This window comes from Ciconia boyciana, chromosome 2, assembly GCF_034638445.1.
Source record: "Ciconia boyciana chromosome 2, ASM3463844v1, whole genome shotgun sequence".
Lineage (NCBI taxonomy): Eukaryota > Metazoa > Chordata > Aves > Ciconiiformes > Ciconiidae > Ciconia > Ciconia boyciana.
This window is the reverse complement of record NC_132935.1, coordinates 110,352,810-110,377,303: the sequence shown is the minus strand read 5'-3', so window position 1 is coordinate 110,377,303 and position 24,494 is coordinate 110,352,810. Positions and strand designations below refer to the sequence as shown.

The 24,494-nt window shown below is 39.6% G+C and overlaps 1 protein-coding gene and 1 long non-coding RNA gene across 5 annotated transcripts in view; one reads left to right on the top strand and one right to left on the bottom strand.

The window, feature by feature from the left end:
- Positions 1-634: 634 nt before the first annotated feature.
- Positions 635-8,543, bottom strand: LOC140648089 (uncharacterized). The gene is made up of 3 exons (XR_012041105.1): positions 8,415-8,543; positions 7,124-7,219; positions 635-5,765 (listed from the first exon to the last, which is right to left on the bottom strand). It is a non-coding gene; the product is annotated as an uncharacterized lncRNA (long non-coding RNA).
- A 291-nt stretch (positions 8,544-8,834) lies between these two features.
- The window catches only part of TGFBR1 (transforming growth factor beta receptor 1), a 34,613-nt gene continuing 18,953 nt past the window's right edge, over positions 8,835-24,494 (top strand). For 3 of the 4 annotated variants that reach the window (XR_012041103.1, XR_012041104.1, XM_072853505.1), the window contains exons 1-4: positions 8,835-8,993; positions 16,451-16,702; positions 17,111-17,353; positions 22,696-22,926. Coding sequence is in view for 2 of the 4 variants with exons in the window: in XM_072853505.1 (XP_072709606.1) it covers positions 8,867-8,993; positions 16,451-16,702; positions 17,111-17,353; positions 22,696-22,926 (853 nt within the window). In the remaining 2 variants the exon portion in view is untranslated. Of the gene's footprint in view, positions 8,994-9,230; positions 9,850-16,450; positions 16,703-17,110; positions 17,354-22,695; positions 22,927-24,494 lie in introns of those variants that run through there. The other variant, XM_072853506.1, reaches the window with a different exon arrangement.

The following is a 24,494-nucleotide window of genomic DNA, read 5'->3' as shown; positions in this document are numbered from 1 at the left end:
CTGAAAGAGGCTGGTGATTTGTATGCTGCCCCCCAGAAAGCAGCACACAGTTAACTTTGCTGGAGGAATGTAGAGCTATTTGTGAAGTTGGCGAACACTTGGCGTCCAGATTCTGGCATCTATTCTAGTAGCAAAAAGACCTGGTTACAGCAAGGACTGCTGAGTATATCGATTTGGCTTTGCTAGTTGGATAGCCAGCAACCAGACATCAGTGCTCAGGGCTCTGCTCACAGCCTAGCTCAACATGGCACAAAGCAACTTCACTATTTTGTCGATCACCAAAGGGGATCTGCGAACTGCTCACAAATATCAGCAGGAACAAGCAATGGAGGATAAGACTAGAATCCCACATCTCTTGGCTCCTAATCTAGAAGATACATGAAAAAGCCTTTTCTCTGTCAAATATATTGGAAATATTTTACAAGACGTAGGCAAGCAAATAACTGAGTGCCAGGAAACCTGTATGACGCTTGCTGGGTCTATGACTGTGCTGTGCTGTTGCAGTGCTGAATTTTTAAAATGAAAACAGAAATGACTCATGACTTCAGGAGGAATTTGAAGCTTTATTAGTAGACAAAATCAGAGGTGTGAGTCAACTGTTATCTTTATGTACTAGCAAATTCTGAAAAGTTTTTAGACAATATTCCCACTAGATTAAATACTAGCAAAAAAATTTATTCATTGACAGGAAATGGATACCAGCAGTCATCTGTGAGGACCTCTCATCAAAAAGGCTTTTTTCTCCCTGACTTGAGCTTATTTATTTATTTAAGTGCTGTAAGACCCATCTGCTCTCATGGACACTTGGGGAGAGCGTTACCTGAGGAACCTGCCAATCGAGGTTGTCACTGGCAGGGAAAATAGATATGAAAATGATAGGAATGGTTTATTTTTTTAGATTTTGAAAGTCAGAATCTTAAGTCTGGTTAAAAAAACTTAAACTGTGTATCAATAGAAGGTCAGTCCTGATGGCAACTTCTCATTTTTTCTCACTTTATCTTAGCAACTGTCACTCTTCCAAACCATCAAGTTAATATTTCATATTGTTTGGAAGCAGCATAGTTAAGCTTTTGAAAGCAGTACTATTGCAAATATAGTTGCAAATGTTGCAAATGTACTGTTGCAAATATTTGAGACAATGTTCCAGTCAGAACTGAAGTTACATCAGGAGGAAAGACAAAATGGTTCAATAATTTGTTAACCATCAAAGATAAAAAACAATTAACACATTTTATAGAAGGATAGGGCTCACATCAGGTAATAACGATGTATCACCAGACATTCACAAGAATGCACATTATAATGTAATCATTAGTCTTTTGCACCAGATACATACGTAGACAAGAGTATTTCCATATCCAAAGACACAGGAACTAAATATTTGCTAAGTCTGGTTTTGTATACAGTTATTAGGACCTCAATAATCAGTGGTCAACAACCCCACTTAGAAAACAAAGACCCAACCTCGAAAAATGCCTGAAGATAGAACAGAAAGCAAGAAAAGGAACAGTTACTCTCTACCAACAAAACATTCCAGACTCAGTAATAAGAACATTCGGTTTCTTGTGTAAGGATATTGTAGTTGTTACTGTCTCAAAAAAAAAATAATAATCCTGCTTCAAAAGTTTGTTTACTAAGGCCACGATTTAAAAATACATCCTTCCAAGTGGTTTATAGTGCAGATGAAATAATTTTTCAATATACAAAACAGTTTTGTACATGCCTAGCCTTTCCTAAAAGAATTTGACATTTGAGAGCCTCCACCATCTCCATAGTCTCTCACTACTTTTACATCCTTACTGTGTTCTTCAAGCCTTATGCTTTTGGCTAGCTGTATTTTAGTACCAGCATTCTTGCTACATTCTTAAATTTTCAGGGGAGACAGTTTCTTCAGCAATCTAGCATGCTGTCTAATAAGACTTCTTGGATAAAAGTCAACCTTTGGCATTACACTTAAAGGATATGGCTAATGGAAAATTATCTCTGTAGAGAAACAGAATGAAGTAAGTTCTTATTATTTGCAACCAGCAAATGTTGTTCAGGAGAATTCCCATACTAACTCAGAAGTGAAAACAGCATGAATTATTATTTTTGTATAGGTCCAGTGACAAAAGTCTTCCCTGTTAATAATGTTACTTGGAAATGGAGAAATACCCAAGGACTTAAACGATCTCAAAATTATATATTCTTGGAGAAGAGTTACAAACTTAACTGCTCAAGAACTGGTAAAGAACAAAGTTCTACAACTGATTTCCACCCTCTCTCTTTTCACTGATAATTTGTCATCTTATTCAAACAGATCTTTAGTCTATTTTTCTCTTTTTAAATTTTTATTCCTGAGTAGGTACAAACTCCATTACCTGATTCAAAGGAAAAAACACCTTTTTAGAACACACTACAGAAAATCTCCATATAATTTTGGATAAACTTGGACTGCTCAAAGTACAGCACCTTTAGAGTGAACTCTAGCTATTGTTTGCAAATGAACAAGTGAAAACTTACAGAAAACACTGCTAAGAGAGACTACAGAAACAGGATTTTGAAACAACCAGGCAGAACCTCAACTGTGATAGAAAGTTTGATGTTATCACTTCAGGTAACATACAATCACAAGCACTGAAGAATGAGAGTGGATGGGGAATATGCAGCCAAGTCTAGAAAAGCTGCAGCAAAACAGGCAATTCCTGTGACAGGCAATTTTAGTGACAGAGTGAAAGTTTTATTAAAAAACTGATTTCTTTTTTAAGGATGACTGATATTTAATCCAAGCTGGAATATAGATCCCCAAATCTAATGCTCTGGGGTCTTAGCAGCTTATCACCACAATACCCGCTTCCTGCGCTAAGAAATTTCTTGTCTGTAATGAGCCCTAATTCCACAGAAGAAGAATTAAAGTTTGTCAAGCCCGCAGGATGCCTACCTGCTAATGGGTACACAGAGGTCTACAATGGGAAAACCTCTTCATCTGTGCATTGCTAGAGACATTAACTTTGGGTGAGTTACACACACTGCTCCTTCCCCACTCAAGTCTAAACTGAGTCCAATCTCAAAACTGGTTTCAGTGTAGGAGGAAACTGACCTTTCTTGAAAAGCAAAATGATATCAATTATTACTTGCACCATCAACTTGGTATGAGGAGTAGCTTTCAAGCAGGCAAAAGCTGTACTTCCATAGAAAGAAAAGTATCCTTTCTTATTTAGAGGCAAGCTACTTCAATGCATCTATCCTTCACTGTAGTCATAGGTGAGATACTTATGCAATTTCAGGGTTGCTATAGCAATACAGGGCCTTCAAATAGATGATGACATACAGTCTAAAGTCATTTCCAGACCTCGTTGATGTCAGCCTCTTTGCTTCTGGCAACCCCTCCCTAAGCCAAACAGTCGTCTTAGTCATTTCTGTGTTTAGCAACATGTCTTGGACTATATACATCCTCCCTGCTTTCAGCATAAATTAGAGCTCTCTTTAATGAGACAATCCACACTGCTCTCTTTGAATACATTCATACCCGATTTCAAATGAAGTTGGCTATCATGTGTAGGAACCAAGCTTGGCAGCTGATGGACTCTACAAGCTGGAATGAAACACTAAGTTTGAGGGGTTTAACAGCAGCAGCGCAAAACTGTCATCATTGACATCTGCTTAACTGCAGAGTAAGAATTTACAACACTATAATGTATCCACAAACCTATTAGCTGTATAATAAGGAGAGCGTTAGCTGGAGGGATCAAGCAGCTGCATACTGATGTGGTGTATTGCTGGGCTGCTCAATTCATAACTCCGAGATATGGATCTGGTGTGTTTCACAGACAGTGAATTAAAAGCAAAAAGGGTTTCATATGTCTTAAGCTTTAACTGGCCTTCTGTTAATGGAGATGATTAACTGGGTTTTGAATAACTAAGATCTCACTATTTAGTTTTGGAAGCACCTGAAGCAAATCAGGCAATGTTTATAAAGGTTATAAAATTAGTAATTATGAGTATTTTATAAAGCAGTGACTTCTTTTGCTTGTCTCTGATTTAGCAAGATCACAGATCTTTGCTAAACTTTCTGATTTACAAGCTTATAGAAATTGCACACTAATAAGCACATTGATCCTTTCTGTCCTAGTTTGAGTAAAACTGCTTGGGAAAATCGAGGACTTGGGGGAGTAGGGGGAGGGTGTTTGTTGTTTTGGGTGGAGTTTTTTTGAAAATAGCTTATTCTGTTGGTAAATGTTACACATTCAGTATTTTTCCTCTTGCTGAGTTCCTTGGTGAATGTAATTTGTAAATATCATGATGCACTGAATAGTTCTTAAAAAAACCATCTAAAATTTAGCTAACTACCATGGAGAAAAAACTGTAAAAACTGCAAATGAAGTTTTGCGACACCTTTATTTCCTCTTGCTCTAGCACTAACTGTGCACATTTTCTTGCTGAGAGAAAGATTCATTAGAATTCTTCATTACCCTGATACAGTACCTCTTACACTGAAAGACCAATAAAGCTTTTAGTGGTCACCAATAATAATATTTCCTACCACACTTCCATACATTTTTACTTTAAAAGCTAAAAAATTTATATTAGTGCCCGTTTTCTTAAGTAAATCAGCTTATAACACAAGAACATTCATATCCTTGATCTTAGTCAAAGACTAATCTATAGAACAATTCATTTTGTATAATTTTCTGTCTCACCACTTGTCCCTTTTCAATACTGCTGATATTTTAATGCTCTATGTAGTTTCTTAGTATGTGGGTTTTTTTCATGACAGTTCTGTTTGAACCTTTCATGCTGTTGCAAATATTTTGCTTTCCATCTTCCAGAAAGAGAGCATTAAAAAAATTCAAAAGCTGACAATAATTATTGCAAGAAATAAAACCAGCGCTAAGTAAAGATTAATTAGTTCATCCTCTCTCCCTGTGGGTGCTGCATATGTGTATAAATGTCATATTCTAGTACAGAAGCAAGAAATTAACCTGTGTTTAAATTGCAGATATTCCCTGTATAATAACCTGCTTTACTCAATCTAAAAGGCAAGGATTTTTAAAATAGGTTCAACCATTTTGATGATCTAAATAGATCTCATAAAACCAGATAATTTGGATTTTCTGTTATCTTGCTTTGTGTTCTATCTTGCATTAAAAAATGATGACATTCGTTGCATCTTTCTATAATTGGTATGGTGGAAATTCATTAATTTATGACATAAATGAAGCTACGCAAAATGTTTTTCTTGCCTATTCTTCTAAATATATTTCCACTGACTACATTATTTCCATTCTAAGTAAGCACAGTGAAAACAAAGTAGGTAAGAAGTGGTTTGGAGGATTGCCTCACATGAAACGTTGAGGAACAATGTTTCATACATCCAGTTAAAAGGTCATAAACATACAATGGTGAGGACTTGCTTTCTATTGAACTTGGCAAATTTGTACAGTTAAATTGTTTTTTCATGTTATTTTGGCAGAAAAAGGCCAAGCAATTATTGTCATTTTGAAAAATCTGAAATAGCAGAAGAGTTATTTTCTTCCTAAATAAAATGTCATTTTACAGAAAGGCATATCTTGGAAACTGTTTGCTGACTGTGTCATGGTCTGACTTAGCCTCATGTGCCTCACTAGCATATTTAAGGATGAATTTAACTAGGTACAGTCATAAATAAGATCTCCTCATTTTCTTTGGATTGGCATTCACTTGTTTGCAGGCACGGGGAGAAAGCGATGATTTAATCTTCTCAGGCTATCATTTGTATTTTGTATTTTTCATCTAACTGCTCCATCCTGTATAGCAAAAAAGACAGATTTTTATTAATTATCAAACAAAATATGTAACGAACTACTGTGCAACTCAACAAGTAAATCTAAGTACCTCTCACATAACCCTCCCTAAAGATAGAGTCCTACCCAGACCAGCAAACCCCCTGCCTGCACTACAAGCAGTTATGAAGCTCAAAAGAAGGAACAGGAACACCAAAATATTCGAAGAGGAGAACTGACTGCAGAAGTAATAGTGGGAGAAAGATGATGGAAAAACACAGGGATGAATCTTACAGTAACAAGGGGGAGATAATGGGGGAAGGTGCAGGCACTGAACTTCACGGTCAGTGACTTTCCAACAAGAACAAGATCTAATTGTCTACCAGAGCCCTTTTAGTATCAAGAGTCTGTATCATAATCAGAAGTTCTTAGACCCCACCTTGATCAAGACCAGAAGCTGCAGTCCTAAGAAACTGCAAACATGGAATAGAAGCATGGCAAGAAAAGGGGTGATTCTGGACATACAGAATCCATTTCAGCAGTTTTGCAGTTGCTGCTTCTGCCCCAAGTTTACTTTGGCTTTTGAATCTAATGTGGTACACAAGATTACAGATAGGTACCCAGGGATCAGGACAGGGGATGACATAATAGTAGGTATTTTTTCAATAGTGGTCATTATCTCGTGCATGTTATGAAAGAAGGGGGAGGTATGGCAAAAATATTTAATTTGTGGTGGCACTATTCACTACTTGAAAGTGATGTGAAACCATGTTAGTTGGTGAGCTGCTACCTGCAAGTTACTGACTTATTTTATTTTTCTATGGCTGGCAGCCAAACATCGCTCAGGATGCTAATTCAGAATGGTCCCCGCAGGACTGAATTGGGAGCCCTGAAAGAAATCCTTCACCACGCTCTGCTTCCTATTTCCTGCCTTCCTTCAGAGATATTGTCTGTGGCCCATCCCTAAATCCAGAAGATCTGTGATGGGGAAATGAATAGTGGATTTTTTCCCAAGCATATAATTTTCTTAACTTATAGTTTCAGTGCTCTATATGAGTTTAAAAGATGCCTTGGGATTTCAGCAATTTTAACAGTGCTTCAATATTTCTTTTTGATGCTAGTATATTACTTAAGGATTAGCCCTTTAAGTATTCCTACATATGGATAACTAAGAACATGTTTGCCTGGTGTTGTCAACTTCAGTAGTTCATTACAGCATGCATCTATATCAAATCCAGAGATTTGGTCCAACATCTGCCACAAAGAACATCTGTCATTAAAATATTAGTTTGCAAGAGAAAATGTAACTAGGATCTGTTTACATATGATGCTGATCGTTGCTCAGAGAGAAAGGGAAAGAGAATGAATTAATAAAAATTTACCTCACTTTGAACTGTTATATTATCAAGATTCTTATCCAGGTGAACTGTACTGTAGGAGAAACAAGACTTTTTATAAAGGCTGTGTTGGCTGAACAACTGCAAGTAAAAAGGAGACAGGAGATCAGTGTTACATGGAAGTGAATGTGGCACTGAGGAGCATGGAGGTTGCTGCCCTGAACACTATGAACTGGTAAATCACCATCTGGCAGAGATAGTACATGAAGCTTGCAAGACTGACTGCAGGTAACAAGTGGAAAAGCGCCTGTGACCTACGTGACTTGCCCTGTGATTGGAGGGTCATACAGCAAGCAGAACGAGCAACAAAAGTAGTATAAAAGCATACGCTGAACTTGAGGGACTCTGAACTGATTCAGGATCTGGACACAACAGCCAGGTAATGGAGCCAGGACTTGGGGGCGTGGGGGGGAGTGTGGATTCCCAGAGCAAGCAGGTAACTGCTGGGAGACTAGTTACCTCATCCCAATAAGGAAGAAGAGAGCCCTTCTTCCTTCCCTGCCACCCATGCAAAAGCTAATAAAGCTGTGGATAAAAGTAACGATCTCTGTCATGGTAATTTTCTTCACAGGGTGGATCCTAGTTGCCACAGCTTGTAAGATTAAGTAGAACCTCAGGCAGCTATTTGGACTGTGCAAGTTCACTTCCGATTCCGAACTAACTCCTCCAGTTATGCACAGCGAATGCGTGGACTGTGAAATAAGACGGGAGCAGCACGTGGAGAGGAGTAGCACTGTTCTTGTCTCGCACCATACTAAAACTCGTAGGCTCTACCCTATTGCTCTTCATGCTGCGGGAAGACAAATCCTTTGCTCCCGAACTGCGAAGCAGGCTGTAGGACTAGCAGCACGAACGCTGAGCTGTCTCGTAAGTATGCCAGCTGGTATGCTAGCAGTGAATAAGCTGTCAGTGTTTGTGTGTTACATCTACAACCCATCCGACAACCCACGTGAGAGAGAAGCATCGCAGTGAGCAGTCAAAGGGCTCTGCACGCTTCTCCTACTCCGTCTCCCATCCGCACAGTCTCCAAAGAGGAGTAACTCCTCGGCGACTGTGGCTTTTCCTCCTCTCCCGAGACAACCTGAGGGCTGCCTAACTCCTCCCGCATCTCCCTCCAGTGGCGTCGCTGCCACTGCGGCCCCGCACCTCCCAGCCAGCGAGTCGAGAAGTGCCGGCCGGGACGGTCCTCCCCGCTGCTGGCGAGAGCCGCCGCAGCGCCTCAGCCGCACGCCTGGGTGCCCCCCCCACCGCCCGGACGCGTTGGGCGCCGGCTCACCCCGGATCCGGAGAGAAACCACGGCGCCTGCCGCCAGCGCCCGCGGCTGCGTGCGCAGGGACAGCGCCTCCCGCCCTAGCCCTAAGGCGTACCTCACCGAGCCGCGCCGCCGAGGCCGGCAGCGCTCCCGCCGCTGGGCCCCCGCCCTCCCCAGCCCCGCGACGAGGCGACGCCAGCCAGCCGCCAATCACAGCCCAGCCCCGCCCCTCGGCCGCGCCGGTTGCGCCCTCCAGACGCCTGTTGTTGTTGGGGCTCTCCGCAGCTGCCGGGGGGCGGGGGCGGAGCGGGGCGGAGCGGGGCGGGAGAGAGCGGCCAATCAGGCGGCGCCGCTGTGTCAGTTACATTAGCGGCAGGAGCGAGCCGGGGAGGTGCAGGCAGCGCGAGCGTCTCTCTGTTTCTGTCTCGGGCGGGAGGGGGGAGGGGCGGGGAGGGGAGGGGGGTCGCGAGGCGGAATGCGGGCGCGCGCGCGCGTCCTGGCTCTACGGTTTCGGGACCGGACCATGGCGGTAGCGGACACTCGGCGGCCCTGGGCCCTGCTGTGTCTGGTGGTGGCCGCGCTGCTCTTCCCCGGGGCGGCCGGTGAGTGCACGCGTGTCTGGGGGAAGGAGGGAGGGGAGGGAGCGGGTGAGGTGGTGCCTGGGGCGGGGGGAGGAGAGCGGTGGGGGGCTGCTGGTCCCCGTCGGTTCCTTTCAACAACATGGCGGAGGGGCCGGCTGGGGCGGAGTCGCCTTCCCCCCCACCCCCCCGGTGTCCGAGCCTGGCGGAGCCCGGAGGCGGCTGGTCCCTTTGTTGGCCGAGCGCAGCGGCGGCTCCGCAGGAGGGGCCGCGGCGCGGGGCAGCCGTGGTGCAGCCGGGCGAGGAGGGGCGGGGGCTCGCGCTGGGGGGCGGTGAGGGGTGGACGCGGTACCCGGGGCGGCTCCCCGTGGCATCCGCCCCCCGCCAGTGCCCGCCTTGCCCCCTCGGAGCGGCGCCTCCGGTGGCGTCTGCCCGGGGTAACTTTCCCGCGCCCCCAGCCCCGTGAGCCCGCCGGCCCCCGCCCTTCCTTGCCCACGCGGGTACAGCTGGCCGTGGCCCGCGAAGGCAACTTGGTTATCGGTGGCGGAGCACCCTCTTCCCTTCCTCCCTGCGGGCAGAACAGCCCGTGAGAGCTACCCTCCCGGGGAAGGTGCCTGGGTGCGCCAGCTTCGGCACCGGACCGGGGAAGAGCCGCCGTGCTTTGCGGGCTCCCTGCGGCGCACTGCAGGGCGCTTACAAACAGTGCCACGGGGGAGGAGAGACAACCGGCGTCGGCTGGTGTAGATACGTGTTGAATGTTTCACATAGTGAAGGTGAAAGACTCCCTTAACTCCCACGTCAGATGCTTTAGCTCCGTTACATGCCACATTGTGGTGTGCTGCCAGCGTCTGTTCTGAAAGCTTGTATCGTGGTGATTTAGGTAGGTGATCTTTCAGTTACAGTCAAACAGCTAACCTGTATGCTCTGTGAGGACCAAACCATGCGGAAATAAAATCTTTGGTGAATATTGTACAGTAAAACGATTTTGTTCCTCTAGCCTTCTCTACCTGTGCTCTCTTGTAAGAGAGATGTGGTATCAGAGCTCTGCTGTTGCAGAGCTAATGCATGAAACAGGAGTTCCTAATAGCATTCAGAAAAGCAAGAAATAGATATTTTTCCTTTTTTGTTCTTTAAAAAAAAAAAGCCTGTTTTGTTTTTTGGTTAGCAGTTTGGGCCATATGTCCTAATGGGGTATACAAATGTTATAAACTCTAAGTGGTTTAGGTTTCAGTTTCATCTCTAGTAAGTTAGATGATGATGACAGATACACAAAATCTGCATTTTATAGTCGGTCCACTTCCTAAATTCTTCTGTAGTTGGATTGTATATTGCTTTGGGTTTTAAAGAGGAAGTGGAGGAGCACTGTGATTTTCTTCTTCAGTCACAGCTTTAAGACATCCCTCAATCTGGATTTTTACCATGCTGCTCATAATTCAATCTAAGATGGTACTCATGCTGTAAAGAAAATATTACTTAAAGAAAACATAACTTGCTATACTAAAATGCTGTGTTAATTGCCCATATTCTTATTGAAGAAGGTGGAGATTCTTTGTTGTGGAAACAGTGAAATAAGCTTAAGTTACCCATGGTGGTTCTTGTGTTCTTGAAAAGGTGCAGCAGGCTTTATTAATTTAAAGCTTTCTTATGTAACACATCCAATTTAGATGTTGAAGGAAATTTTACCTTGATTTGAGCTTTGAACTTTTCTTTTCCCTTTTAATACCTCTGATCAATCAACAGTTTTCACTTAATCTCAGTCATGAAATTAAGGTCTAAGAGCTTTATGTTAGAACAAGGCAATAGACTTCCATACAAAAGCTTAAGGATGAAGTGGTGGTGTGCTACCTCTTGTTTAAAAAAGAGAAATCCTTCCTGTCCAAGGGAATGGGGGGGATCCATAACTCTTGATCCATAACTCATAGACAAGTCCTGGTACTGGTAAACGGATTTATTTTTCTGAACATTGTGGTCTAAGTTGACAAAGAAGTGCAAGGTGTGATTTGGCTACTGTTACTTAGTATTCTTATCATGGGTTGACAAAAGTTAGGAATTTTCTGATTGCTTCTGATGCTGCTGTTCCGCAATATACTAGCGTTATTGCAGGAATGAATTGTCTTGTGATATGGTTTATGTGGAGATCAGGCATGTAATGAATCACAGCAGCTAGCTAAACAGTAGAATCACCCTAATTTGTAAGACAGAGTCTGAAATTTAGTTGGGTTTTGTTTGTTTCTTTTTTTACTGTGTGAGCCATAGTCTTTGGTCTCTCCAAAATTCTGGGGAGTCATCTCTTGGAAACTCTTGCATTCACACAATTGCTCCTAATTGCAAATAAAGATGGAAATCTGATTTGTATGCTGAAATTAATTTAAAAGTACAAATGAAGGAGATCTTTATTCTTTGTTTTCATAATGTTAGTAAACTTATAACCTAGGCTTTTAATTTTAACTTTGTTTTTCTAAAGCATACTCTTCTATGAAAGATACCAGAAACAAATTTTTAATGTATCTTGCTGTAAGAGGCATGAACATATCTGTGGGTAGCTTTATGGATGAGATGCAAAAAAACTGATAGTGCCATTTGACACCTGCACTACGGAGAATATAATATTGCTTTTTTGAAGCTGGGATTTTTCACAAGGCTTTATCATTACTTGCAAGGTGAGGATAGTACCTTAATAAAGTAGTTTGTCTGTTTTCTTGAGTGCATCACTTTGGTTGCTAAAAACTGTTGTTTTCAGTGGAATTTTTGCTTAACAAAGGTGGATGAAATGTGTGTGAAAGTTGTCCTGAAAACTTGATATCCAGTGCTGTTACTTTACAACAGTTAAAGTTAATTAGTGCCTTTGTGAGAAGAATGAGTTAGTGAAGGTCATGAAATATGATGGTTAAAAAAATGTACCCATGTCCCAGATATTGTAAGACCTAAACAGTTTTGTATCTTGAGCTAGAACAGTTCAGAGATGAATCAGGTGTAGTGTCTGAGGGGATCGTCTGAGGGGAATCGTTTGAGGGGAATAAGAGAACAGGAAGCTGACAGCACCTTTCTGTATTATGCTTTTTTCTTCTGGCAAATTTTATTGGCTAGGGAAAAAACTACCAGTATACACTACAGCTCTCTTGCTCATCTCCCCAGAATTACTGTCTCTTGCACTTTATAGCCTTGCTCCTTTATTCCTTGAAACTCTACATCTTGTGGAACCAAAAGTCCTGGTTGTTCTTCTGGTGAAATTTTTGTTTCAAAACTTGTATTTTTTTATGGGAGAAGAGTTATAATGTCACAAGAGAAGGATCTGGAGTTTCTTCTTTAGCATAATGCTGCTGTTGGGGGCCTGAGACTATTTGTCTTTTTAAAAATTTTAAAACAAAGATATATGATTAAATAAATAAAAGTATTAATAATATAAAATCGTTAATTACTCATAATGAGATGTGGGTTTGGGTTTTTTTTAGAGCACCTCAAGTTTTAACTGCTGTAATACCCTTTGTTAGCATCCTTTGAAAGACAGTATTTCAACATATGATTTCCAACCAAAAATTCTTCAGCTGAAGTTCTATGCTAAACTGTCTGGTTGAAGTAGTTCTGCAGCATGTTAGCAAATACTATATAGTGATTAATAGGGTTTTATGCAATTGTAAAAATAAAGGCTTCGTACAATTTTCTTACTTCAGAAAGACAATAGATACAAAAAAGACTGTTTTGATAGGTACCTAATGGTACAGACTTCTAAAAGTTAAGTGGATACGGTGTACTTAATTCTCTGTTCATGTTTTGTGTATAGTATTAATATCTGAGCTCTTGGGAACCAGCTTATTTTAAGTCTTGTCAAGCTGTGTAGTTTCAGTGTCTCATTTATGTTGCCAGCTTGCTTTACCCTCACTGTGGGCTTTCCAGGCTGCAACACCCATTGAAGAGAGACTTTTTAAAGGGAATACCAAACTGTCAAACTGGGAGTCTGAGCCCGAGAAATTACCCAAGTAATTGTATTCAACACAGGAGGTTAATCTATTATTAAATCAGATTGAGGTATGAGAAGTATGCTGTTGATAACTTCTGTGGCATGATATGTGTCATAATGCGCACACACATGCTTTTATAACTGCATTGGCTCACTGTTTTCTGTTACAGTAGTCAGTCACATAAAGCAGGAATGATTATGTAGAATGGTCATGGTGCAGTGAGGAAATGCAATAGAGAAGGCACTAAATTACTATGGTGACCTAATTTCTGTTCTTGGCTTTGTCACTTGTTGTCTGTATAACCTTCAGTGCATTCATTTAGCTGTCTGTACTTTCCCAAGCCTCGTATCACCTAGACAGACGTGAGCTTTCATTAGCTGGTCATGGAGCTTCATGCTAGTGGTTTCATCCAAACACTGTTGTAATAATACTTAAAAAAAAAAAATTCTGTGCCATGGAAAACATGGACTAAGACCTGAGTGAAAACTTTTTTTCCTCCTCTTTGAGTTTAGTAGTTTTGAAGGAGCTTTTTGTGGTAGGAGACTTAAAGGGTGTTTTCCAAATGTATTGAAATGCATTATACCTGAAAGATATTACTGGCTCTGGAAGATTAGCTTACATCACAGTTGTCATTCTCTCATTGCATACTGTTATCAGCCCATTCTAGAAACGTATGTATTCACTTAAGTGAACTTGGAGACCTGACTGGTTTCTGAGTTTTTAAAATTACTATAATGCTTCTCTGAGAAGAACATGGACTACTTGGAGACAAAGCAAAAATTTGTATCTCCAAGAGGACAACAGTATGGTATTTTTTTCTTTGAGATCAGTTATAAGTGAAAAGACTTCCTTATAGGAATGAAGTTATTTAACTACAGTTGGTCATTGACATCTCCTCATCCCACTGGTGTTAAATCTCATCTACAATCTGTTCATATAGCCATAGTCTTGGTTCTTTTACACATAGAAAACTGGAGAGTGAGACATGGGCAAGGATATTCCAATTCCATTTCCTCTCCTCCTGGTATGGATTGTTGCTGAAGATGCTGAATTAGTTTTGCTGTTAGTGAAATATGGAAATTCTACTGTTACCCACTTGAGTTGGAAGGCATAAAGAATTTCAAGTGGTGAGAGTAGGAAGGGAGCTGAAGCATTTTTAATGTGGGGGGTTTTTTAAGAGTACGTCCACTAGAGAGCAGCAAAAACCTGTATTCTTAGAAGCTTTTGCTATTCAGCTCATTAGACATTGTTTTCTGCTTTTAAGGGAGGTGGAGAGTAGCTTCAGAAGGAAGTAGTGATCTATTTGTGCCGAGGAAACCATTCAGTTCTACGTAACAGTGTACTGTGTCTTGGCAGGAGACTAGAAGGTAGTGGCATCAAACTGGAACGAAAGTATAAACTGTATCAAATTGCACTCATTGGGAATTCTGTAGCAAAGAGAGGTGGGAACAAAATGAGTGAGGAAGATAAGACACCAAATGCTTTGTTTAGTCATAGTGGTATCAGTGTGTTTCTACCGCTTCACGAGATCAGGAAGATGAATAAGCATAAGAAGGTCAACTCAAACCTCATTTTTCACTTCAAGTAACTTGGCCTTTGTACAGTTATGCAATATAAATGTATCGTACTGAATATCTGTCTCTTACTGCAGGCATTAAGATGCGTGCACATTATGATGAGCCAAGAATATTATTTAAACGGGGAAAAAAAAAGTCATGGATAAAGCAAGTGAGATAAAGGCCTGCTTGTTAAGAAAGTTGAAAGAAATATCACTGGGTTAATATTTTGGGAAACTTTTAATGGGTTAAAAAATAATTTGTTCAAGTGTAAATTACCAGAGGCACAGCAACAGGAAAATAACAGTTAAGGTTAAACTCTGAATAAAAAGACTTTCCTTCTCTTCTGGGGGAGAGTGAGGGTGGGAAATTGTATTTTCAAAAAGTGGTAGTTATGAAGCTTTACCTTCCTGTGTGCTAGTTCTCATTTCATATACCTTCTAATTATTTTTTCAATAATCTTCATACTAAACAAATAATTTTGCAATCCCATTCATGTTTTTTTTTCCTCCCTTTTTCTGACTGGTCTATGGGCTGGTGACTGACGTTCATGGGTTATCTTTCTGTAGCAGGTCCTAAGAACCTACATCTTTTCTGTAACAGTAGGGGATGGTTGGCAATAATTTGTTTTGATTCAAAATCTTGGGGGAAGGAGGTCTTTTCAGAGAAAGGGGTACAACTCAGAATCAAGACTTCGAGATGGAATATATATTTGAGATCAGATTGCCATTTATTTAAATCCATGATATCCAAGGATAGAGAGGGGTGTAAAATCCAAGGCAATTCAGGTGGTTATCTTAAAATCTTGAATTTAAGTGAATTAAGTGAAACACCAAATTTCAGATTTTGGGGCATCTTTTGCTTTGCCACCTATTAATCCTCGCACGTTTGGTGTGAGATTTTGTATGTATCCTTGAAAGACGCTTGTTTATGGCTCAGTGCATTTTTGTGTTTCGGGCATGAATGTTTAAGACTTTAAGTTTGTCTAAATTTCTGTATTTTAATCTTTCTGTGTGCATGTACACAAGTTCTGTGCTAGCTTTTGCTCTCCACAGATAAACAAGTGCAGTCAGAGTGTATTGATATTTTTATTGTTGCTACTGCACTGTTTTCTGTGTGGCTTTGGTCCTGTGAATGCAGGAAGGAATGGAGAAAGAAATTTAAGTAGTAGTCTTCCTTCTCCAAGAACTTCCGCAATTTAAAGAATGAAACTTGATCATCTTAGACATGATTAGTCTGTCATTCCTGCTTCCCTCCCCATGCCCCCTCCTTTACTAGTGCAGTTGATAGCTTTAGTAAACCAGGAACTTGAGTAATGTAAGGCAGTGTTTTCCTGTGGCTTCATAAATAATAAGTCTAAACCATATTCTGCTTGTGTGAAAGGGTATGTTCTCAGGTCATTCAGGACTTGTTTTTTAATGAGGATTAAGCCTTTATATGCCTTTTCCTCAGCGCAAAATTGAAGCCATCAGGTAAGGTATAAAGTATTAATCTTGGGTAGCCAGCAGCATCTTATTTGTCACTTACTAAGGCTGTACCTGTGCTTATTGTGAAAAAATGGCATTATTTGTAATGGGTTTGAAAATAGCAGAATTGCATGCTATAGAGGATACAGTGTTATTAAAAAGTCTAGATCTTTGGTATGAGGAACTGTAATGGAACTTCTTTACCTGGAGGAACATCTAGGATTGAAGCCTTTCTCATTGTATTGTAATTGTATTTGTAATTGTATAAGGAGAAATTACTTCAGCTTTAAATTTGACTTTCTTTCATGTGCTCATCTCCTAATTTTTTTTGTCCCACTAAAGCCTTGTAGTGTTATTCTTCAGTGTTACAGCTCTGTTTATGTAACCAAAAAGATTATAGGCCTCCTAGTGTTTTGAACTTTTATTTCTTTAGTCATTCAAGTTGTTTCTCAACTCAGAACATGTACCAATACTAACATTAATGTTTTTTCTCAATACAGCATTACAGTGTTACTGCCATCTCTGTACAAAAGACAACTTTACATGTGTGACAGATGGGCTATGTTTTACCTCAGTAACACGAACTGCAGACAAAGTTATACACAACAGTATGTGTATAGCAGAAATTGATCTGATTCCCCGAGACAGGCCGTTTGTTTGTGCCCCCTCCTCCAGAGATGGAGTCATTACTTTGCCTCATTGCTGTGACAGAGACCACTGCAATAAAATAGAACTTCCAATTCCAACACCAGGTAAGGGGTTTTGGCATATTTGATTTTTTTTATTATTATTTTTTAAAACTGAAAATTCTGTAAGAGTGGAATTTTCAGTTTTGAAGTTGTAGGTGAATATGAAAGGCCTAAAGGACACTGTAGATTCTGCAAATAAAATTTTGAGAGATATGGATCAAGAAATGTAATCTTCTGGATAGGGATGTTGGGGCCAGTTTTGAGAACTTATATGCAAGTTAAATGGAAACTGCGAGTAAGCACATAGTTGCTTTTGTCCTTTGTAATACTTATTTTGATACTTGAAAAAGTTACTGTGCAAAAGTTTTAACAAATACATTGAAATAATTTGAAGATCACTTAAATACAATAAATTTAGTTGCATAAAATAAAAGAAATAGTTTTACCATTTTCTTTTATTTTTACTGTCAGGCCCTACTCCAGGAAAACCAGCTTCTAATCTAGGACCTGTGGAACTGGCTGCTGTCATTGCTGGACCTGTCTGCTTTGTCTGCATTTCACTAATGTTGATTCTATATCTTTGTCATAATCGTACTGTAATTCATCATCGTGTGCCAAGTGAAGAAGATCCCTCACTTGATCGTCCCTTTATATCGGAAGGAACTACTTTAAAGGATTTAATTTATGATATGACAACTTCAGGCTCTGGGTCAGGTAATGTCACACTTCTAGTAGTAATTACTCTGTGTTTAAGAGCCTTGTAAGGCATCAAATTTTTTTAATATTGTCAAATCTACATAAATTTATAATTTAGAAAAGCTACTTCCATGTAGATTCATTCAATGTAACTTGCTGAACATGTTTAGAATATAGGTCAAAATAAGTAATCTTTAGTCTGAAGTAATCTGAAGTAATCTTCACTGAAGAAGATGGGGTTGCACTGAGTGTGTAGGCAGTTATGTTTCAATTGAGAAAGCTTGTGTGTCCAAATAAGATTTGATCATGATGGGGTAAGTTGCTCTCTGGTTAGAACTGGAGCTTTAGTAGTGTGTGTTTATCTCAATTTTCTCATTTACTATCAGTGATAAGTAAATCAAATAATGAAAGTGATTAATAGAACTTCCAATATATTTGGCTAGAACTTGATAAATGCAAATGCTGGACTTACTCCTCCAGTTATGTTCTTTCTAGGAGGGGTATACAGAAGTAAGAGAATTTGAAGGAGTTGGAGATTTCCATTTTGTGGAATGCAGGAAGTTATGATATACAATTGTTACACTATTAGGAGCATAAAACTCTTTACTTAATGTCTGCAGATACAGACTTTTCCTAAAGAAGGCTGAAAAGAAATTCTAATTTAAAAAAAAAAATTAAACCTTAAAAGAGTGGGTGTATGTTCTATATGTATAAGTAGTCATCTGCAATGTACTAGCTGCTATCACTTCAGTAAACCCAGGAAAGAAAGCCTTTAAAGTTTTCCCTTGAAATTGTGTTTAGTCATACCTGTTTTAAAGTTCTGTCTGGTTGATAGTTCCCTTCTAACGTCTGTAGATAATCACAGCACTTCTTCCACTTTCTGCATGGCTGCTTTCCCACACTTCTTTAGATCAGAAGTTAGGCCTATGATAATGTTAATTCAGACTTAGTTGTCAGTTGGTCTTTCCATTTGTTATCAGGAATATTCCTTCATTTTCCTTCTGGCCTTCTTCCTTGTGGTGCTTCTGAGCCTCTCTTCATGTTTGAAAACTCTGGAAGTACTTCTTCAAAATAAGCTCTTGAAAAGCAGGGAATCCCAGTTAGAAGAAACTTAGTATTCTTCCTCCAGAGCAAATGGTTAGAAACTACTGACTCTTCCCTTGCCTATTTGCAAATTACACTTTAAGTAAAAGCAGCATGCTGGGGAATTACTTAGTTTTCAGAGCTTCAGGACACTCAAGCTGGTCTAGACTCACAGAGCACCAAATACTATAGTATTTGAGCATTGGCTACTGACGGCTGCATCAGAGGAAGAAAACAAACAAATATGGTGGAATTTGACTTACCCCTGAGGAAAGCTCTTCACTGATTTGTTTTTATGCTTGAAAGACAGTCATGTTCCCTGTAAAACAAGACTGGGTGTTTCCTTAAGAGCGATCTTTTAACTACAGCTGCAGTGAGGTCCATTTTGTTCAACTATTTGTAAGACACGTATTAGCCTTATTTAGTGTTCTATACTTCCCTTTCATTATGGCAGTGGGATAGGAGCTGCTTCAGGTGTTTATACGCTGCCAACAGTACAGAAAATATGTTTGCAACGACTTGTATCACTGTCTCAAAATTAGTCAATCAATGACTATATAAATTCACAGTGCCCTAGCACTTGAACTGATAATTTTCTTGTGTCCTGAAATATGGCTGCAGCAGTTGAATCTCATTGAAATGTGTATTTTAGTCCAGGCTTTGGTACAGCACATTTAAAATTGAGAAGCCTCTACATTTATGGAGTAAACCGGGGGTGGGGAACAGGGTCGCTGAAGGGAGAAAAGTCAGAGCTGCTAGTTAAAATAGTGCTTAACCCTGTCAGAAACTGAACTGTGTGAAAGGGATGTTGTTGGGGCGAGAGGTTGCAAGAAACGCAATGGAAATGTACAGAACAGACAAAATAATCCAGACCTAAGAGGTACAGCTAAGGAAGTGTTTAGTCTGGTGACCTCAAGTACATGTTCTGCTCTTAAATTCATGCTGAGGGACCAAAAGAGCTTGTAGTCAAATAAAAAGGATTTTACCAGTTTTGTTTCATGGTATTCTCTGAAGAGAAGCATATAAAACAGGTAAGTGATCAAAACTCTAAAAATGAGCTTCCTACTCATATCAAGAGGGAAGTAGGATTCATTTTCTGCAATGATGAATAGTAAGCTGTTATTAATTATTCAGTCTTGACTTCTGTTAGTATTGCCCTGTTGTTCCATGACGAACAAGGCCTGAAACAACTAGAGGCTTGATGAAAGGAATTGATGAAACATCTAAAATATATCCTTCTGCTGAAGCCACAGCTTCTAAGAGAAGGATTTCAAAGTCTCTTGGAGCTGAGAATGACTTTCAGATCATGATGCAAATCTCTAAATATCAGCTACATATTGTATGGACAGATTGGGATGCCCAGCTGTTACTCTCCAACTCATGAACAACAAAGTAACTTATTTGAAAGGAAATAGGAAGAATTGCCTAAAACCGGGGAGAAGCGTTGGTTATTATTCGTAGGTCACTTCAAGCAGGAACTTAAAGTGTCTAGAAATTCAAAGGGTCACAAAAATCAATGTAAAGTTGAGTCAGTTGAAATTAATGTAAAACTCCTTAAAGACTAATCTGCAGTTCATAGAAGCTTGAAGGGAATGAGGTTTTTCACAGTTCATGGGGTTGGTTTTTTATTACACTCCAGAGGAGAGGTCTTCTGGGCAGAGACTTATGAACAAGAACAAAGTTCTAGCAGCTGCTTTTGTTGGCTACCTTTAGTGCTTTAGAACTTAATTCCTGAATTACCCAAATCAGGTACAAACTTCTTATGCATTGGACAGTCATTGATCCAAACTAATCAGACTACAGTTAACATATGGAAAAGAAAAAGAACTCTCTTGTTAAACTCTCAGAAGGCTTGAGGATAATTTGTTATGATGTATGAAGATGATGGTGAAGGCTTCAGGGATAAATTGGATGACCATGGCTGAATGCAAGATGCCAAATGTTATGAGCTGCTGTTGAATTTAACATGGGCTTGAATTTTCTCATCCTCCTGATTAGCAAACTCATCTTTCTTCATGCAGTTAAAAGAAGCTGTACTCCAAGAGCTTGAAGTACAGTTGTGCCCAATGTGTATGTCAAAGACTAACATTGTAGCTATCTCCAGTGAGCCTGGTTTATAGTAAAGCGGTTGCTCAAGTTCCTGGTGATACAGGGCTGTGTTTCCTCTATAGCAAAAAGAGGAGACTGCTCCGTTGCAACAAAGTCTGTAAGGAATTCTTATGGATGCAAGATAAATATGGATTCCAATCTTCTGGGTTTGTTCAGCAGCAGTAGTAAGAGAAAGCACAGTTGCAAAAAACAGAAGCAAGTTGAATCTTGTAAATATTGTAAAAATAAGTATAGGAGCAAGGTGGATAGATCAGTTAGCAGTGGTTTTATTGTACTGTGACATGTTAACATGATGATTGGGGGTTTGTAATGTCAAATTGAAATGCTTCATGTCTGGAAGGTTTAGAGCTTAGTAGCTCTTTAGAGGTTAGCTGATATCCTTGGACATCTTCTTTAAACAAGAAAGGACATCTATAAATGGTACAGCAAGTTGAGAGCAGTGCATCTGAAATGGAAAATGTACAAACAGTTTTCTGAAACAGCTGTAGGAAGAAGAAAATATGAGACATACCACGCATTTCAAATATACAGAATCAGCTTGTATTTAACATTTGCCAGTGGATTTTGCAGTAGTGCATAAGTGCTAAGGAGGAAGTTTTCTCTGGCCAGTAAAGTCAAATTTTACATTTTTGGGGTTGAGTTTGGTCCTATAGTTGTTCTAGTCTGGCCTTTTCTGCATTTCGAAAGTCTGTCCATAAAGAATGCAAGTTAGGCTTCACAGATGAGCCTTTACAGTTTGGGCACGCAGCACAATTGACCCGAGGACAGCTATTACAGCAAAAATTTTAACTTTCTCAGTAGGAATTATTGCAGCACCTGACAATTATTAAATTGCTGATATGCTGTCCAATTTTTCCCCTTCCTTTCTTCATGTAGGTATGTTGTCAGCACAGATCATGCAGAAAATTTCTGTAGGTCTGGAAGTCTTGAGGAACTCCACTGAACACTGCAGTGTTTTAATTTGCACTCCTCAGACTGAGACACAAGCGTGGCAATGCTGCTGACCTTCTAGTCACATGTCCTAGATCCCATGTCCTTCTAGTGCTGTTATTAGCAAAGAATGTCCAGAGATGGGCAGGAACTCGTTATTTGAGCTATTAGTTGGGATTTATTTTCTATAGCATAAGGAAATATAGATGATGTTCTATCAGCTATGGGAACAGTGATTATGGAGTAATAGATTACTTTGTAAAGTGTTTGATTTAAGTCAAATAATCCTATACCAAAAGAGCTTATTGTGAGCAGATAACCTGGCTGATGTATTAATCCTGCAGTGTAGTATCATCGCAGAATTCTGTGACAAGCTTTGCAGTTACAAAAGGAAAGATTTAAAATAAACAAAAACCCACCCTGGTTGGGGGATGCCAGTGCTTCTTGTTTGTTGTATAACTTACTGAAGCATGTTATGAGGTGCTGTGAGTTGAAAGCATGTAGATGTTCTGAAGCTATAAAACTTTCATGAATGTAAGCATTTTTCTCAAGTATAATTATAGTGAAGTGCACAAGAATGGCCTGTAAAATGGGAACCTTGTATTACAAGGATGTTTTCCTTGGCTTGAGAGTACTAACAGGCTACTGGTGTACTTGGGCATGAGTGTGAACATTTGACAGTCAGTGTTGCTGATAAGCATGGTTTAACTTTAACTTAGAAATGGACCGAGTCATATCTAGTGATAAATCAAGTGAATGAATCAATAGCCAAAGTGCTTTTGAACTGTTTTGCCAGGAGAGTTATGGGCAGATCCTTTTCTTAAAGAAAAAAAAAAAGCACCCTACAACTAACCAAAAAAAAAAAACCCACCAAAAACCCCTCAAGCCTGGTCCTGATTGCTTCATGGTTTGTTTCGTTTTTTTCATTAAAATACAACTTTATGGATCAACAACTGTCAAAATTCTAAACTGAAGGGAAGCTTGTGCCTTCTCTTTAACAACTGTAGAGGCAGTTCGTAGCATAATATCTTTGAGTACTTGTTTTGCTGGCCTTTAAGGTTGAAGGCAGTATCTTACCTACATGCTTGTTAGCAGTTCACCACAAGCTGTTAAAATCTTGAGAGTTTATGTGCATTCTAAGAGAAATCTTGATGGATTATGGATCTTATATTTAGTACTTATCATACGTGCTTATTTTGTTAGTGATGTTTAAGGTTAACGTTAAATCTTCTTTTTAGGTTTACCTTTACTTGTGCAAAGAACAATTGCAAGAACTATAGTACTTCAAGAAAGTATTGGTAAGGGTCGCTTTGGAGAGGTCTGGCGAGGGAAGTGGAGGGGAGAAGAAGTTGCTGTGAAGATCTTCTCATCCAGAGAGGAACGCTCGTGGTTTCGTGAAGCAGAAATTTATCAAACAGTTATGCTACGGCATGAAAACATTCTTGGATTTATAGCTGCAGACAACAAAGGTTAGTGATACTATGAATTCATTTTGCTGATTATGTACCCAGTCAGAGTAGATGGTAAATGGAGGGGAAAATAAAGTTGTGAGTATCCAATTAAGAGTAGCAAAAAATAATTTTGTTACTAGAGCATTTCAGGGTTTGGCAGGCTTTTCATAGGTTTAATGAAGGAAAAAAGTATGTTTTCCTTTTTCTGGAAAACATGCTTTGTTTAAATCTAAAAAAAAAAAAAGGCATATTTAATGAGGTGTAATTTCTACAAGCAAGTTAAAATACTGGCTACATTTGCTATCAAAAAGGAGATGCCTTATCCTGTCAGCCCACACATCTGCCTAATACCTATACTTCCCTAATAGCCTAATAAGATAGATGTGTGGGACCAAAAGAGATCATGTCTAATCCTGTTGTCCTAATACAAAGTAGGAGGTAGAGGATTCATTTTTAAGACTGAGATATGAGAAGTTACTCATTTAGAACTCCAGTTAGAAAAGAAATTGGAAAAACATAATTAATGATCTGTTCATAGTATTAAAAAAACTGTACCTGTTTCCTGAAGCTCTCCTGATAAGCCTTTAAGTATCCACTAAGAGGAACAGTTTAACCATTTTTTCAACTTGATTTGTTGTGGTTTCAGTCAGATGAAAGTTTCTTGGGTTTTTCTGCAGTCCAATTCAAGACATGAAAATTTGGCAAAACCAACAAAAGCTTTGAATTTCTTACATTAAGGGGAGCTAAAATGTTATGCTATTTTATTCAGTTATTTTAATCTGAAATTACATGTTTCACCACAAATGACCTTTGACTTTTTTGCAAAGAAAGCATTAACAGGAAATTCTGTCACCTTAGGGAGGAGTCAAGAATCCACACACATCCTGGATTCTTAAAGGGCTCTTGATTTTGTGGGAAGTTCCTAAATGGTTTTAGTGTAGTTGAAGTATACGTGTAAATAGAGTTCTTTTTAATTATCACTAGATTAATTTCAAGTTTCTATATAAATGTGTAGAATTGGTGCAGAACACTTGCCTTCTCCAGGAAGTGGTTAGCTGTAGCTAACTTGCTCCTAACAGATGTTTGTGCAACTTGTTAACCTCCAAGAGCTAGCAGATCTACAGCATACCAGGCAACTTTTTCCTGCAGCTTATTATACTTACCATTAAAAACTGTCTTACTTTCAGGCCTAAAGTTGTATTGGATATTAATAGCACCTGCAAGAGCTTGGGTTTGTTCTGATGGACCTAGTGGAGTATCTGGAGCCTGGGTTTAAAATTAGTAGATCAGTTGCATTAAAGACATAAATGAAAATCCATCTCTGCAGAAGCCTTAGGTACTGTGTCTCACTTAAAAGCATAAAGGTTATATAGCTAAGGTATTGTAATAACTTTTAACAAAATCTGTCTCTGGTTAAGCATACCAGTCTCCCATTTTGCCCCAAACCCATAGATAGTTTGTCCCAAAAATACACTTGACTACTGAGCAGGAAAGGTATGAGGAAGGTTTCCTAAACGAGTGGGTTCCTAAAATAATTTCCTGATTGCTGACTCAAGTTCCAGATGCAATAGAATGAAATTCCATTT